Raw genomic sequence first — 19331 nt, forward strand, 5'->3', positions numbered from 1 at the left:
GTCAGCAGATGACCACTGATGTCATATACCTATTACACACACAGGAATCCATGTAGTCTTGTAGTTATGCAGGAAACAAAGTTTGTGTAACCAGAATGATCACAAAGTAAATGGGTGCCGGATGGGGTCCCGACAGTCGGGATCCCGACAGGCATTTACCCGACGTCGGGATCCCGACTGTCAAAACACCGTCAGCCAGGTTCCCGATGGCCGTCGGCTATTTTCCCTTGTGGGGGTCAATGACCCCCTTAGAGGGAGAATATAATAGGTGGCTCGCATAGCGACCGTGCCCGCAAGGGGCTTTGTTGCGCTCGCTATGCTGTCTGGGTCTGGCCAGTCGAGATAATGACTGTCGGGATCCCGACTGTCGGACCCCTATACCACACCCACAGTAAATATAGGTTATATCCTACTTTTTTATCTATATATATGATAGATATAGACCATCATATATGGCAGTACGTCAACATTAATGGGAAGTGCTACCAGTGACCACTAGAAGACAAATTATTGATTAACAGAAAGTTAAAGCAAAATGATCTGTTGCTGACTTGCTGGATATGGAGAGAGGAAACTTTGAAGACAGATTGGAGATAAGAACAGATTGGGACTAAGTAATCCTTTTGATGGGCTTTTAACTAGTATACATATAGTTTATATCCTACATGTATGGACCTGGTATATGGTCATTAGGTCAACACTATTAATGTCGACATGCATTGGGTCAACCACTGAAAGTCAACATATGCATATGAGAAATCATGCCTGATGGTCTTCTTTTGTTTGCTTCTCTTTTTCATGTATGGAGAGAAAGTGCGTATCAAGGCTAAAGAAGGTTCATCATTTATTGGGAACAACATTTAAACACATGACTGGGACAGAATTGTTGTCATAAAATATTCTGAGAACATTCATTGAGAGGATAAGTGGCGCAGTGATCTCTATATTTTCTATTTGTATAGGCCTTAGGTTGACGCATGAAAAAAGATGAAATGGCTAGGGTCGACGGTGTCAAAATTTCGACACAAGCATTAGGTCAACATTGGGAAGCTCATTGAATCTGACCCTATCTAGAAAAAAAATGACTTACCTCAGGCATACACTTATTTAGGTTATAGTGAAAAATCATTGAGGTTAAATGTTGTTACACTTGTTTCAAAGAAACTGTGGGCTAAATGTACTACAGTAACAAGTGATAAAGTGGAGAGTGATAAAGAGTAATAAAGGGCCAGCCAATCAGCTCCTGTCTGTCATTTCTCAAACACATCATATAACATGGCAGTGCAGAGCTGATTGGCTGGTACTTTATCACTGTTCACTTTATTACTTGTTAAGGCTTTATACATTTGTATGTTTCACAGTGTGTAACTTTTTTTGCTCTTTTCACTAAAGATTGCCCAATATGACGTCTAGCACTATAGCAACACAACATGCGGAGGAAAGACGATTAAGACCAAGTCACCTGTTCAACAGTCTGTCTGTGATTTGTTTGTAATAAAGTTATATCCATTTTCAAATCAGAAATGTTCTGTTCGGCAGACCTCAGACTTTTTGTACATCTTTTGCATTGCTTCTTTGAATGCTCCAAATCGTCTTGCAGTTTCGCTATCGTCGCCTCATAAAATTCCTCCTTGAACAAAAAAAATGTGTAATTGAATGGATATATTTCAGAAAACCTTTTTTTTTTAAAGAAAAAAAAAATAGGAGATTATTTAAAGATCACTATGATTGCAGCATAAAGCAAAAGCAACCGCGTGCCACTTTGAGCCTTCTTTTTTTTTTTTTAACAGCCCAGAGCTGCTTTTTTGCTGTGATCGAGATCTTTAAACAATTCTCTTAAGTTTCCACATCCTGATGACGGGGGCACACATAAAGTAGCAGCCAATGTCTGACCTATGTGTGAAGATACAGTTGTAAAGGAGTTCCTCACCAAATGTGTGAATAAAATTTTTCTTCTTTCTTTTTTTATCAGAGAATAGAGCTTGTACAGATAATAAAAGGCATGGGTTTTGTAATCCTCCAGTCATCTAACCTCCGCTGAGGGGCAAACAGTAGCAATGTGCAGTTCCGTTGTGTCAGAAGCCACAACCAGAGGATTAAAACAAGTCTTATTACTGTACAAGCTCCAATACTCTGTTAAATTTAAATTACTTATGGGAACAATTCAGATTGCTATACCACGTTCTCCTACTGCGCGGTGTGCCTACAAAAAAGGGGGTTGGGAGAATTTAATAACACTGGGGCCCAGATTCTGGTTAGGGAAACTGTAGTCGTAATCATACCCTGTGCAATATACATCCATAATAATTACTGGCGGGATGTTTCATGCTGGCAAATAATAAAGCCACATTTCAAATATAGGCAGCTGCTACGTGAGGCAGCATTCTACCACCTGCATGGAACCATATATATCTTTTTCTGTAAAGAAACCTATATTGCGTTTATTGGACTTAATGCTGCTCCTCAAAGAAACATCCCTGTTATCAGAGGAATAGCAAAGAATAGATAATAGAAAGATTTGCGGGCGCTATCACCTCTTAGAACATTATAGGTGAAATTTAATGAGATGAGAGATTCAGAAAGTGAGAAATCTCTCTTTTTTTTTTAAAGCGGCAATCATTTACACTGCAAAATCAAACTGGTTTGCAGTGTAAATGATTGCCGCTTTAAAAAAAACTGGAGATTTCTTACGAAATCTCTCACTTTCTGATTCTCTCATCCTATTAAACTTCCCCCAATATCTGCCCGAATTAAGAGTATAACTAACTACAAATGAGTATTCATGTAAAAAATTGCAATATTTTTATTCACAATTATCATAAAACGTGAACTCACTATCCAAAAAACAGCATAATTATAATAGCATTCACGAGTGGTATTGTAAGAAACTTCCTATGTCAATTGGTGCAAGTTGAAGACTGGAGTACCAATAAAAAAAATGTTTGCAATTTACAATCAAAGATGGTTTAATTAAAACTTCCTATTAACAATAGATGTAGTTTGTAGACTTGAAACCAAAGCTTTTTGTCATTAGGAGTTCTCCAGTGATATGTTCTAGGTGTAAAGACAATAAATTAATCTAACAGATTCCAAATTCCAGCTATTATGCAGTATATAAATACCAATAAAGCAGTGGTTCCAATTTAAAGAATTAATGTGCAAGCTTCTAGAAATATTCAATATTAAGATCAGAGATGTCCATATATAGAGAATGAGACATAGACTAGATTTAGCATTCATAATTGAATAGAAGTGTGGGGGAGGAGCAGATAGGATAATAAATACGATGTTGAGAGCATGACCAATGGAAGAACCTACCATCTTAGATGTGAAAACAATTATGTAAGTAAGATAAAAATTTTATAAGGTACAACCTATACAACCTTGTCTTTGCAGGGGCTAACAATTCTATCGCCGGCCATTGCCAGCAATCGGAAGGGGGCTCGCACGCCTCGTTCCGATGGAGCTCCCCCCGGGTCTCCACCGCCTCGCCGCCGGTTGTTGACGTGTACCAAGTGTTTGAATTTATTGCAAAATTGAACACATGAGTTAAGGGTTTTCAATCATAATTTTATTTGTCGTTATAGCGCTAATTTCTGGCAGATAATGTTCTAAGAGGTGATATATGCTCCTGTACGTAAAAGTCAAAATATGTTCAATTGTAGTTTAGTTTTTGTTTATTTGGAGCTTGATGGGTGAGCTAACCTTTTTGTTAAAAAGTTTATTTTCATGTCTTTACTATAAATATTACAGTAGTTCTTTTTTTAATAAAAATACCAGGACAGTGTTTTTGATCCCCCAAATATTCCACCAAAAGTGCACAAGGGTGCGGAACATTTTAGAGTCCTCTTCTAAAAATGAAAGGGCCCTCCTGGAACTGTAAAGTGGGAAGGTATTTCAAATCAAGACATCACCACAAGGCTAGGAGGGTAACCTTTGTCCTGTGCTCAGCCTTAGCTTTCCCCAGGGCACACATTATTAAGGTCATCAACGACTGGCCCCTGAGGGTTTCATGGTGGTGGGAGTATCAGGGTCACACCATCTTTCAGTAGATCATGGGAAGGTGTCCTGACCAATTTGGTGCCATAGGCTAGATCTTAGCTGCGGCCCTTTACATTGCATCTGATCTCACCACCAAGTTTTGTGTTGCGTGGTAGACATGGCCCATGAACCAGGTGGCTAAGCCTAAGGAAGCGATTTTTATTATGGAAAAAAGGTCTTTGTTGTCAGTGCCAGAAACTCTGCAATTAAATCTCCACATCTTGGTGATTTTTAGACACATATGGGTTGCTACTCTGTAGCACTACAGCCCATGCTCTTCATAGGCCAGCCAATTGGGCAGAACACCAAGTTAGTCCACCCATTATGGAAGGACTATGCCACGGTCAATAAACCTACCAGTATATTTTTGGATTGTGGAAGGAAACCAAAGTATATGTAACTCCACGCAAGTACAAGGAGAACTACACACAGTTAGGGTCGTGATAGGACTTGAACACATGACCTCAGTGCTGTGAGGTAGTAATGGTAACCATTAAATCATTCATACTGCCCCGAGGTTATTTGCTGTAGTGTAAAACCTGGGGTCCATGGCACTATCATGTCATTGTCCCCTAGGGGGCGCTGTTTCCATGAAGTGTTGAAACACTTTTTATGCTACAGTACATCAGATTTTTCTCGAACTGTAAAAATAATAGGTTCAGCTTAAAGAAAGACAATTACCTGTGTGGTATAGTGTTTCATTTGTTTCTCTGTTGTAGAATGATTCAGGAGGAGGATTTTCATCTGTGCTTGTGCTTCTAAAAGATCACTTTGAGCCAAGCTATTTTTTCTGTGTAACTGGCGAATCTCATCCTCCAGTTTTATCAGGCGATTTTCTTGTTCTTTAATCTGAGTAAAGAAGATATGATGCGATATATAATTATTTAATTCTTTCCACCTTTAGGGGCTAGCATTAATGTTTTCCACAGTGTGTTATCAAGCAACAATGTGCAGTACATTAGTCAAGCAGCAGCAGACAAATACAGTAGTTACATTCCATAATGGGAAAGTTTACTATATTCCACGAGAATATTTGCATAAATCCTAAAGATATATAAAAAGGTATGGAGTAGGTCACTTGGCCCCATAGTAAAGTTTGGGTTTGTGAACACACATTTAATATATAAGTTATTCCATAAGTCATCCAGAGTTGTCAGCAATATGGTTGTATATAAAACATAACAAAATTATAGCCACATATGTTATCTGCATACTGTATGTGCAAAGTGGGATACGTTTCGTAGATGGGAGATCGAAACATGTTGGTGGGGAACCTGCTGCAATTGGATGGTGACTTTCATGGAATCACAGAGAGGCTTCTTGCAGCCTTACATGAATACGCATACAGTGAACTGGTGCCTTTACATGAACACACCCACAGTGAACTGGTGCCTTTACATGAACACACCCACAATGCATTGGTGCCTTTACATGGACACACCCACAATGCACTGGCACCGTTAAATGAACACACCCACCATGCACTGGCTCCTTTACATGAACACACCCACATGCACTGGCTCCTTTACATGAACACACCCACCGTGCACTGGCTCCTTTACATGAACACCCCCCTCCCCGTGCACTGGCGCCTTTACATGAACACACCCACCATGCACTGGCTCCTTTACATGAACACACTCACCATGCACTGGCTCCTTTACATGAACACACCCACCATGCACTGGCTCCTTTACATAAACACACCCACAGTGAAGCCTACATAAAAATGCCTCTTCCCAACCCAGTTCTGACTCTATGCCTGTAAGTATAGGTGTACTGTATTTGCATATGACTGCATAGCCACATGTTCCTTCACTCATTTGAGCATGCCCTGTTGAAATACATCATGATGCCATTCACAAATGTGCTTGTGCAACTCCAGGTCACCCATATAAGATTTAAAAGTGACATTTCATGTATCCTAGAAGAGTCACAACTCTTAAACCCTTGATTATTATCCATAAAAATTTGTCCAGATCACTGTGTTTTACAGCTTACAGCTGGGAGATACTAACAGCAACCTATATTTAGGACCATAAGTATTTGGACACTGACACAATTTTCATAATTTGGGCTCTGTACTCCACCATAATGGATTTGGAGTTAAACAATGGAAATGCAATATGAAGTGCAGACTTTCAGATTTAATTCAAGGAGTTGAGCAAAGATAATGTATAAAAAGTTTTAGAAATACAACACTATTTAAACTCAGTTCCCTTTTGTCATTATCCCAAGTGTAATTTGTCAAATTAACATCATTATAAATAAAATGTTAATTTTTAACACTTGATGAGGTATGGAACCCACATACATCCCAACATGGCCCATTCCGGGAGGGACACAATGCTCCATTCCTGGACTTCCCTCTTAATTAATGATTCCCATCACCTGTGGTGAAACACCTTTTTTATCATATAACCTGTTCAATACAGGTGATGGTAATCATAAATTAAAAGGGAAGTCCAGGAATAGAGCATTCTCAGTCCCTCCTGGAGAGCATCATGTTGGGAGGTATGCACCCGGACATCACCAAATGCTGGGTCTCCTCCTTTTTTTTATACTTTGCCAGGCCTTTGCCGATACCGTCTTTAGTTGTCATTTGTCCATGGGTCTTTCTGAGTTTGCCACCAAATTTAATGCATGCTCAGTTCAGATCAGGCTGTTGACTCGGCCAATGCAGCATATTCCATTTCTTTGCCTTAAAAAGGACTGGTTTTGTTTTCAGATGTATGTTTTGGGTCACTGTCCATCTATACGTTGAAGCAAACAGTACAGTATATCCTTATACATGTCATAATTCATCCAACTGCGTGTGTCTTCTGTCTCTTCATCAATAAAAACTAGAGAGCCAATGCCATTTGGAAGCCATGTCTGCCCATGCCGTTATACAGCCTTCCCATGATTTACAGATGATGCTTTGGATCATGAGCCACCATACTTTTTTTATATGCATCCTTCTGGTACAAGTTAATCTCAGCTTCATTTGTCCAGTGAATACATTTCCAGGACTGGAAGTCTATATGGCCTTTCTAAACCATAAATGTTTGCACCTGGTCTGTGTTTGCTCTTGCAAAGTTTACTATTTATAGTAGACTTGGGTAATGATAGGCCTACCTCCTGAAAAGTGTTCTTCCCTTGGCTAAATGTTGTTAAAAGGGTTTTCATCTACCATGGAAAGGATCCTGCTTTAATCCATCACTGTTGTCTTCTGTGGACATACAGTATAGGGCTTTTGTGTTGTGTGCTCACTAGTACATTCTATTTATTTTCTCATAATGAACAAAACTGCTGATTTAGCCACTATCTCTCAGATGGATTAGTATGGCATATTTCACTTGCATTGGGAGTTCCTCTGACCACATATTGTGGGTTCACAGGAAAAGTTTGCAAAAGCAAATGCCTCGTTTGGAATCTACTTAAGAACTATTGCCTGCTTAATTGATAAAGAATTAGTGAAGGAATAGCCAAGACTGGTACATGAAAGAGCTTGTGATTCAATTGCCCCATTCATTTTGGGTCCATTGAAAAAAATAGGGGCATACAAATCAAATAGCACACACACACACACCAATACTGACTTTCCAGAAACTTAGGTGAAAGTGTGGAGGTGGCATCTTAGAAGTGCATCTGCTTCTCTCCTTCATTTTGTGATAGACTCAGAGGGGCCCTTCTGGAGCCCATAGGCAGCTGCCTAAAGCGGATAGTCTGCACTTTAATGCAATTTGCGCTCTATTCATGCTATTGCAGTGATCAATGAAAAGTGTCCAAATAGCATGTGATTGACAGCAGGTCCAATGCAATGCGTGGTCCTGTGCTTACGGCACCAGAGCCTGCAAGTCGCACTGGCTACAAAAGCAACCTGTTGGATCGCATGTGATATACTGCATGCAATCCTGCTGCCCGGGAGGATCCCAGGAAGCTAAAGGTGGGATTGCAGGTGTATGCCCAGTTTAAGGCCATTATTCTGGTTAATTTAGCTAAGCGCGGATTCGCACCGGGACAGATGTTTTGCATATGCACACACGCAGCAGCATTTCTGGGAATGTGTATACGCTGGGAGCATGCGAACTTGACGCAAAATCTGTTCGCCAATTGCACGCTTCCTGCATTTCGAGCAGGAGGTGACAGGCTGGGTCATTAACATATGTGAATCCCCAGCGTTTCATGGTCGTTCCCATGAAAATGCTAAGCAGCCCGGCGTCCATCTGACTGAGATGCGCGTGCGCCTCACGCGCGTCTTAGTTTCCGGGCGGCGGGGCGACGGGAACCATGTCCGTCTCCACTTCAGGGAGATGGACAGGGTTAGGGGGTGGGGGGTGTGGGGAGGCGGTGGGGATCCCAGGTGACCGCCGACAAGCCGGCGGGGACCCGGAGGAAGCCGTCGGAAGGGGACACGCGCGCATCTCGTGCGCGCGCGTCCCCTTTCGCATATACAGATGGCGGGTGGCGGGGGATTGCAGCTGGAGTCGCCATCGCCATCCCCTGCAAAAAAGAGACCCGCTCCATCTGTACACATGCTAATGCGTTCGTGATGCACATGCGGTGGCTGACAGCTGACATAGCTGGATGTCAGCTGCCCGCCCTATTCCCTGGAATTCTACATGCATATGTACTAGTGGTCTGGACCATCCTTACATATGCGTGTGCCTTCACCATCATTCGATGGTCACCAACCATCGAAAGATGGGGGAGGTTCCCACTGGCATGCGAATGGATGTTTATGTAAAACATCCATTCTCATGCTGGGTGAACAAACCCAGCGATCCGAAGTGGGGCGGGTGTACCACCATTCGCAGGGCGGGTTCTGAATGACTTGCAAGGGTGAGAATTCGTGCAATGGTGAGTCGACCAGAATAAGCATGTTCTGGCCAATCACTGTCTAATATGGTGGCCAGGGGGCTCAAATCCTTTACAATACAAATGTGATTAATGAAGTCTTCTTAATGGCTGATGACAACAGAGACAAAAATGTGATTCTTGGTTCACAAAACCATGTAAATTGCCTACTACATATACTTATATTGGTGTCATTAAAACCAGCCATTACTTAATAATAACTATAATAATGGGCCCTTTTTCTAAGCACCATACACAGGCCCCTGCCACATGTTACTTTTAAAGTAGGTTTCCATTGTTGTTAATCCTCCTGCCTCTGCTGCTGCGAGGACCGGCAATACCTTACGGAACACTCAGTACATAGAATAGAGGGATATTTGTGTTTGATCAACTATGTGGCATTATAAAGTGTTGAGAGAGTGTAGGAAGTAATCACACAACGTTTCAATTTGACCAAACATTGCAATATCTAGGGAGATGACATGTTTTATTTTCACACTGCCTTTAAAAGTAATGAAATTAGGGGACTTACTCAGACACACCTGAGGAAAATAATTCTCTGCTCCTGACATGCCCAGTAATATTAGCAACATAAAACGGCTTACTCCAGTCAGCTGTTTAAACTAGTGAGCTCACAGCTGCAGATCCAAGGCTGTGATTATTAAAAAATAATTGTGTATTAAGCTTGGATTAAAAAGTGCCCTATAAACATGCATTTTGATTTACAGCAAAGGAAGCCATGAAATTCCATTTACAATTACAAAATGCTTGCTAAGGAACATTATTTAAAGTTCATTAACGATCCTGGATTTCAGCTCGTTTACGTGCGGTGTAAGATATTTGGTACTGGGGAAGGAGGGGGCAGGCGGAGAATATAAATAAGTTATATGTAGTTAGTTCAAGAAAGGAGAATTGTACTGTAACATAAAATCTATATATTTGACAGCCCTGTTAGGAACTCTTGACTTGATATGGAAGGTTACACAATGCAACCACAACTGCGGTAGAAATAACCAGCTCTCCTTCAGTATACACAGAGCAATTTATCCTGTACATTGGGTCTTATTCAGACATTACACAAACCTGATTTTTTTTTATTGCGATTATAATCAGTTTGCACATTATGCTGTGCACACTTGGAGCGATTTGGGCTATCAATTTGACTATATAGTCAAAATTGAGAGCAAGTTAGTACGTCTCACCGTGTTTTGCGGCATCCGATCCCGATTCCACCCTGATGCACAGCATGCGGCATCGGAATAAGAAGTAGTACTAGACTGGGCAGACCAGTCTATTTCTATCTTGGCACAAGGGCCATGCTGCGCTGTCCCTACCTCCCTGCCGTTATTTTATGCCAGACGGTTGCACGATGGCACCGTGTGTATACACAGTAAGTGGCAGTTTGCATGTACTGGGGTAGTCTTGCGAGGACATATAGAAGATTTATTCACAAAGGGACCATTTTAGGGAGGGGCAGAAAATCGCATGCGTATTATAAAAAATCAAGAGTACCAGTGACGGTCTCCACAACCCATGGAAGATATTATCCAAAATGCTGCACCACTCCTGCATTATGCTTACTGTGTGCTCAAGGGTTTCTTGTCTGTTACTTGTCTGTTACTGTACCACCAACATCCTCTGAATTATGTGCATTGTTTTTTTGTTTTTTTTTAATGCCTGTAAAGCGCCTGGAGTCCTGTTGGAGAAAGTGCGCTATATAAATAAAACTTACTGACTTACTAAATTATGGGGGCGATTCAGGCCCGTTTAGTCGGGTCCAAATTCGGCCCAATTTTCTATGGTGGGGGTCTGCGAATGTGCGGATATGCGCATGTGCAAACCCCCCTGTGCATACGCCGTCGGCGAGTATCACATTCACCTAGGCGTTCACACTGTGAGGGGAGGAAAGAAGGGGGACAGGGGGCTGGAGCAGAGTAATGCCCAGTGTTTTATAGGCGTCTCCATGGAAACGCTGGGCTTTCCCCAGGGAACACAGGCACGTGTTGATGCCTGTTTGGAGTGGGCAACTGACATCACATGATGTTACCGCCCGCCCAAATTTGACGATCTCCTGCTAAGATAAAAGTAGACTGACTTTTATCTGCGAACATAGGTGCCGATTTATGTTTTTGCTGGTGGGTGCTCAAGCCAAAAATATAGAGTGGCTTCATGGGGAAGGGATGTGGTCACAAAATAATACCAATTTATTTTACGGAGCACAATTGTCTCCAATATTCAAATTACGGCAACAGAGTTCCAAATACATAAATACCCCCATAGTGCATGTACATAAATGCGGTGGCCGCAAACTAGCAAGTTAATATGGTGGGCCAGCAGCGGGACTTGGCCCGTGGGTGCTCATCAAATTCCGTGGATGCTCGGGCCCTTGATCACCCACAGAATCGGCACCTATGTCTGCGAATAGCAGAAAAATCTTTTGACAGAGATCGACCATCAAATAATTCTTTGGCTGGGTGTTCGTCGGGGCAGCATTTACCTGTTCGCTGGTCTGAATCAGGCTCTATTTCTGTCAGAACAACTAAAATAAACCCCACAGGAGTTTTTGGTTTATTGCAGCAGCAGCAGGGGGGGGGGGGGGGGGGGCAGGACATGTGTTGAGCGACTAGTGTGACTTCTAAATCTGTCCTTTTATGATTCAAAGGAAAATACTTTTGTTGATTATATATGATATTGCAAAGTGCTCTGAAATATAGGAACAACTTGAGTGCTAGCCATTTCTTTGGAAATGAATCTCTAGAAAACACTACGTGCCATGTGACTGAAGTTCATTTTGGAGCGGGATACACGGTAAACGATGGAAATAAAAATATATGTTTTCAGTTTGCTATGAAAAGAATCACACTAGAATTGTTTATAAATTGCGTGTGTGCGTTCCAGCACTAAACAACATGTATTTTCAGGTCATTAATGTATCATTGCACTGTGAATTGTGGATAGTAGTTATATCGTCATGCGTTGTGTATCTACTGTAACAACAGCACATTTCAAACAAGCTGTGACCTATAGTGGGGCGCGTTGCCTGAATATTTATTTTCAAACAGTATTTACAGTACCCCACTGCTGGGCGAGTGTTCCGCCCTGAATGAAAGAAATTGGTTTTGTTCAACATAAATACAAGTACAGCACGCCAAAACGATAAAATAACTGTTTTCCCTAAGGAACTTTGTATATGTAGATAATCTTAAAAGAAAAAAATAGTATAATGAGGAAAGATGAAATATGTATGTCAAACATATCTTTTAGACATATACTGCTTATCATTCATTTGGAAAAGATTATACATAGCTCTGTCATAAGCAGCGTGTGCATAAACATTGCAATCAAATGTTTCAGCAAAATGTACAGCAATGTAAGCAGAATGCTAATCTATAGTTAAACAAGAAAGCGTTGTCTGACTTTCTGCATTATTTCCTCTACTACAGGCGCATAACTCGGTTATACTTCAGACATAAGTCAAAAACACTGATTTTTGCACTTACATGCGCCCGGTTTATCTGCTTGGGTTGAGAATCCTGGGAAGATGGATCAGCGAATTCTTAACATTGCATATGATGTGATTAATATATAAAGATTTAGTGGCAAAGGATATAGTATAAACCATGATAATACAGGGCGTGCTTTCCATTCTGTTGGAAGGCACGCACTTCCACCGGAAGTCCGGTTCCGTGAGAAATACCGGGCAGGGAACCTTACTAGTTTTAACGTGGTCCGGTCCCGAAGTGGGAATATAACACGCGATAGATGCTCCCAATATCTATAAATAATGCTGGCGGGGCAGGCTCCGATAACTATTTTGGGCAATTCCCGTGTCTAATAGTGTCAGTGCACATGCGCCCTGGAGCGGAAATGATGTGTGCGTGTCAAAAAGGCGGAAGCAACTACCAATAGTAATGGCAGTGCGTTCCACCTGAAAACTGGTATACACAAAGGCGCAATGGGGACTGTGAGAAATTATTTTTGTCTGTGTACCAGTTTTCAGGTGATCCGAATACAGAGATGCGTGCAACTCTGAACATGTAAATAGTCACTTTATAAATCCATTTGCAAATCATCAGCATTCCCGTTGCAACAGGAGCCTAAAATTTAATTTGAACTGCACGCAGCAATCCTGCCAGACAGTCTGTGTGTTTTCTTGTGTATTGATAGCGATGAATACCAACATTCACCAATTAACATATATAATTACCGTTTGAGCGTCACACTTCTTTTTAGACCTCAGCTGTTCCACTTCACGTTCCATATCAGCAGCCGTTTTCTTCAGCTTTTCTATGTGTTTTTGCTCATCCTGTTGGCGATGTTGCGCCTGGTTTAGCTCTTCCCGTAAACCTTTTACAAGATCTTCAGAATTCTTGACCTAACAGATAATGACGTATTAATCACATGAATAATACAGTATAAAAACAGAAGTCGCGGTAACTTCTGCAACTGCAGATTAACAGTACTTCATCGATGAACTCCAAAAAACTTTTTGTTATTTATAAACCATATTTTATTTTAAGCCAAATTGCAGAACACTAAAGTGCTGTATTTCGTCCAAAGGGAATAGCAAGAAAAATATCCTAATGTTACCAAGTCTTAATTAGGACCTTATTATGATTGACTCACAAGGCTGCAGCTCCATCAGACGCCCCCCCCCACCCCTTCCCTCGCACGCGCGACTTCCCCCACTCCTGAAATGTATGATTTACATAACCATCCATTCGCACATGGGGAGAAATAATTAGATGGTCATTATGATGTCTCTAAACTGCGGACGCCCTGTGCGAGGATAAGGTGGGCAGCTGACATCACCGGTGATGTCAGCTGCCCGCCCCCCCACACCCGCGTCACGGGCTCATTAACATGAGAACACCCAAGGTGTTCCCATATGCTAATGGGGCTGCCCGGCACCCCCACCCTTCTCCTCCCCCCACCCACTGTGTAGGGTGCGTGCACCCAGCGAACAGAACAGAAATGCATCTGCACATGCGCAGACACACGGAGGACCGAATCAATTAGAATGAGGTTGAGGTTGATAGTGTATAATATAAATAAAATTAAATAAATCTAAGTGGTGATTACATTTAAAAGTGGAACTAAAAACAAGATATAGAGCCTGATTCAGAAGTGGAGGCATTGTACAGTTGAGGGATATGTAGTTACTGCGCATGGATCATTACTCCAGTAAATCCATATGACGTGTGCATACCACTATGTGTACATAGGCATCACCGCTATGTGTAGAGTTGCTTGTAGTAAGCGGGTGGTGCACAACCATGGCCATTCTCATGTTATGGGAGTGTCACTAAGCATGGTTTTGATCCCAAACGTACTGCCAAAGAAACAAAGTCCATGTTTAGGGGACTCTTAGATGGAAACATTGAGCAGGCCATAGGCTGTCAAAAGTAGCCAATGGTAGAGAGGAGTTTAGAATCACGAATGCATTTGCACTCTCATCAGACACTATGGGGTTCTATTGAAGACGGGATGTTGCCTTTAGCAAACAATCAGATTCTATCTAGTTCTAATCCCATTTTCCACAGAACTCCCACCTTAAATAATTTACCAAAGTGGGCACCTCAGCACTTAAATGTTCTCTTGCATGATGGTGCACAAAAGGGAAGTCAGAAAATAGTGTAGCATGCGCATATTGTCGCATACGTGAATCTGAAAACAAATTGCAATAGCGAATGTAACTGCATGCTCATCTAAATCAGTCACGTGATTTCCCATTAAACCACGCCCTGACACTAAAACATGTCTCCTTACCAGGGGCGGGCTGGGCCGGGGGGCAGGGTGCCATTTGCCCCCCAGGCCGCACTGGCAGGTCTGCGCGGGCCGCGGCCGTTCCGAGTCCGCCTTACCGTTTTTTTTCAGCCGGCGGCCATGTTCCTGTGGTCCTTTACATGATGTGTATGCGGCGCGGCCACAGGAACATGGCCGCCGGCCTCGGCTCCACGGCTCCTCTATTCCCTGGCCGGCGGCAGTGGCAGGCGCTGGGGGGGGGGGACGTCATGACGATGACGCCTCCCACCCATGCGTCTGGAGACTACAGGAAGTCAGGCAGGCAGGCGCAGGCTGCACTCTGCACTCTGCAGGAAGAATCGCGGGGGCCGCAGCAGGAGGCCGCAGACCTCAGGAATCAGGAGGATTGTTGAAATTCCTGGAGTGGAGCCTGCCAGGACAGGAGGGATTTGACATTACACCACAGTAAGTTAATATTAAACACTTTAATCGAAATATCTATTACTTTTATATTATACAGGTGGAGCAGCCTGTGGTGTCATTATTATTGTACAGGGGGAGCAGCCTGTGGTGTCATGGCATTATGCCATGACACCACAGGCTGCTCCCTCTGTATAATAATAATGACACCACAGGCTGCTCCACCTGTATAATATAAAAGTAATGCCATGACACCACAGGCTGCTCCCTCTGTATAATATAATAATAGTAATGCCATGACACAAATTATTATACAGGGGGAGCAGCCTGTGGTGTCATTGCATTATTATTATACAGTGGGAGCAGCCTGTGGTGTCATTGCATTTTTATTCTACAGCGGGAGCAGCCTGTGGTGTCATTGCATTAATTTTATATTATACAGGGGGAGCAATCTGTGGTGTCATAATTGTTATTGTACAGGGGGAGCAGCCTGTGGTGTCATGGCATTATGCCCTGACACCACAGGCTGCCCCCTCTGTATAATAATAACGCCATGACACCACAGGCTGCTCCCCTGTATAATATAAAAGTAATGCCATGACACCACAGGCTGCTCCCTCTGTATAATAATAATGCCATGACAGCACAGGCTGCTCCCCCCTGTATAATAATTTGTGTCATGGCTTTAGTATTGTTATATTATACAGCGGGAGCTGCCTGTGGTGTCTTTGCATTATTATTATTATACAGCGGGAGCAGCCTGTGGTGTCATTGCATTATTATTATACAGCGGGAGCAGCCTTTGGTGTCATGGCATTACTTTTATATTATACAGGGGCAGCAGCCTGTGGTGTCATGGCATTACTTTTATATTATACAGGGGGAGCAACCTGTGGTGTCATAATTATTATTGTACAGGGGGAGCAGCCTGTGGTGTCATGGCATTATGCCATGACACCACAGGCTGCTCCCTCTGCATAATAATAATGCCATGACACCACAGGCTGCTCCCCCTGTATAATATAAAAGTAATGCCATGACACCACAGGCTGCTCCCTCTGTATAATAATAATGCAATGACGCCACAGGCTGCTCCCCCTGTATAATAATTTGTGTCATGGCATTACAATTGTTATATTATACAGCGGGAGCAGCCTGTGGTGTCTTTGCATTATTATTATTATACAGCGGGAGCAGCCTGTGGTGTCATTGCATTATTATTATACAGCGGGAGCAGCATGTGGTGTCATTGCATTATTATTATACAGAGGGAGCAGCCTGTGGTGTCATGGCATTACTTTTATATTATACAGCGGGAGGAACCTGTGGTGTCATAATTATTATTGTACAGGGGGAGCAGCCTGTGGTGTCATGGCATTATGCCATGACACCACAGGCTGCTCCCTCTGTATAATAATAATGGCATGACACCACAGGCTGCTCCCTCTGTATAATAATAATGCCATGACACCACAGGCTGCTCCCTCTGTATAATATAATAATAGTAATGCCATGACACAAATTATTATACAGGGGGAGCAGCCTGTGGCATCATGGCATTATTATTATACAGGGGGAGCAGCCTGTGGTGTCCTGTCTTTTACGCAGGGGTGCAGCCTGTGGTGTCCTGTCTTTTACGCAGGGGTGCAGCCTGTGGTGTCCTGTCTTTTACGCAGGGTTGCAGCCTGTGGTGTCTTGTTCTTTATTTATGCAGGAGAGCAGCCTGTGGTGTCCTGTTCTTTATATATGCAGGAGAGCAGCCTGTGGTGTCCTGTTCTTTTCATATGCAGGAGAGCAGCCTGTGGTGTCCTGTTCTTTTCATATGCAGGAGAGCAGCCTGTGGTGTCCTGCTATTTATTTATGCAGGAGAGCAGCCTGTGGTGTCCTGTTCTTTATATATGCAGGAGAGCAGCCTGTGGTGTCCTGTTATTTATTTATGCAGGAGAGCAGCCTGTGGTGTCCAGATCGTTATTTATGCAGGAGAACAGCCAGTGGTGTCCTCTTCTATTTTTTATGCAGGTGAGCAGCCTGTGGCAGGGGCGGAGTGGGATGGTGGGAAGCCAGGCAAATTTTCAGTGTGCCATGTCCCGCACCCCTCTCAGTAGCCATTTTCTTACAAAGCCGGGCTGATCATTATTTTATGTTATGCAAAGTACAAAAAAAGTTAATAGTTTTGCACCTCTACATAATGTTCAGCATTATGTGAATTTTTGTTAAAAGAAATATCTTTACACATTTTTTTGCATTATTTATGTTTTATTATTTTGATATTAAAAAGTTATAATAAAGTATTTATAATATAATCAACTTCAGACCTAATCTCTTTTTAATTAATACATATTTTTTTTAAATTAAAAACCTGCATTTAACAATGCGCTACTTATGGGCCACTTATGCGCTACTTATGGGCCAGTGCTCTTGACTTGCCCCCCAGGCTAAAAGTTGCCAGCCAGCCCCTGCTCCTTACTATGATGAAGTTGTGAGGTGAACAGTTGTTCATAGAAACCAGACACTAACATTTTCTAGGATGCAATATATAGAAATTATAGCAACCAATGAGATTCAGTCTATTATTTTCCAGGATTCAGAATAGAGAAGTAATAGCTGGAATTGGATTGGTTATTATAAAATACACCACTATATCATACTTGCCTACTTTTAGGCTGTCCTCTTCGGGCAACCAGCTCCGATCAATGGGGGGCAGGGCCACCAGGTGACTTTGTATCATGGTGGCCACACCCCCTGCATACAATGCCATAATTACAGGCATTGCATAGCAAGGGGTGAGGCTACGATGACGTGATTCATGTCATTTGATCTTCAGTGACTCCCCACAGAGGCAATGTGGGAGGTTTGCCTACCCATCCAGGAAGCTGGGAGGCAGACCCGATTTTCAGGAGGGTAGGCAAGCAAACACTACATGTGCTATGGTATACATTTAATTTATATGAATCAGAAAGAAAACAGTACAGTTTTCTATACATTTTTCAGTATTACCCATAGTCATATTAATGTGTGGGACTTGTAGTTCTAACTGTGAAAATCAATGATTTTTTTTGTTCTTTTTTACACCAAAAAAGTCAGCCTACCACCCACTGCCCAGGGATGGCGGGGACGGCCCCAAGCTTCAGCCCAGGATGGGTGAAGCCTGGGGAGTTCCCTTGATTGGGGGTCCCCACTCCCCCAGGTTCCGCGTCGGTTGCTGACCAGCCATGGTAGTCATGTTTTGGCCGGTGGACCTTGTATAAAAAGGGACCCCAGCTGTAGCTGGCTGTTGTAGCGTGGAGCTGGTTCCAAAATATGGGGGACCCCCAGTTTTTGTCCCCCATATTTTTGGAACCAGGACCAGTCCAAGAGCCTGGGCAGGTTTCCTAAATGTAGGAGGATCCCCACTATTTTTTCCCATGTATTTGGGGAACCAGGACAGGCTCAATGAGCCCTGGGCTGGTTACGCTGGGGAAGAGGGGAGGAGGGGAAGGCGAAACTTCATACCGTTTTTATGTATTATTTTTTGGTCATTCTTGCATTTACTTTTGAATTTTGCCGCAATTTGCACTATTACATGTGCGATTTTTGAACAACACGCAAACTTATCCTTTTTTTTAACCTAAAAATCGCACATGTGCACAAATTGCATCCTATTACATCTCATCATCCATGCTATAGGAGATTTGCGAAAGCAGCAGCTATCTGGGAAAGACACTTGTACTGTATGTAACGCAGCTGTAGTTATAGGCAAATTATTCCTAATTGCATCACCTATAAGTGAAGTATACTTCTAATTATCTTCTTCCTACAGCTGTATGAAAATCAATAACCATAAGCCTTCAAATGAAACACACACTGCACGGATCTCCAGGTTCCTAATGAATGCAAATAATTTGACCTTTCCTTGACAAGCCTGAATATTGTTTCATACTTTTGCCATGAAAGTTGCTGTTATCAGCAATTCACATTACAAACAGGCCAAAAAAAAAAAAGACGGTGAAAATTGGAGAAAGCGTGGAATAAAAAAAAAATTGCAGGAAAAAAAATTAAAAAATAAAAGATGGAATTAGTATTGTACAGAACAAGTGCCTGGACTGCCTGCATTGTAAACTCTGTGTTTAGATGATGATAATCTCACCGGCATAATGAATTTCTTCTATGTGTGTGGATTTTTCACTGAAGGGGCCCTGTAATCATCATGTAGATGCAGCTCAGCATCAGGTTTATATAAATATCAGATAAACACTTTGGTAACTGAAATCCAGCAAAATTTTGTCATTTTTTATCTCAATAGCAGC

General features: G+C 42.4%; 1 protein-coding gene across 2 annotated transcripts in view; it reads right to left on the minus strand.

Annotated features, from left to right (window-relative positions):
• Positions 1–19331, minus strand: part of LOC146080243 (uncharacterized) — a 332057-nt gene that overhangs the window by 177875 nt on the left and 134851 nt on the right. For both annotated transcript variants that reach the window (XM_083187285.1, XM_083187284.1), the window contains exons 16-18: positions 13088–13255; positions 4723–4890; positions 1463–1630 (exon numbers count right to left, since the gene is read on the minus strand). In XM_083187285.1, the coding sequence (XP_083043411.1) occupies positions 1463–1630; positions 4723–4890; positions 13088–13255 (504 nt within the window). The remainder of the gene's footprint in view (positions 1–1462; positions 1631–4722; positions 4891–13087; positions 13256–19331) is intronic.

Source organism: Crinia signifera, chromosome 5 (genome assembly GCF_055691185.1).
Source record: "Crinia signifera chromosome 5, ASM5569118v1, whole genome shotgun sequence".
In the NCBI taxonomy this organism is placed as follows: Eukaryota; Metazoa; Chordata; class Amphibia; order Anura; family Myobatrachidae; genus Crinia; species Crinia signifera.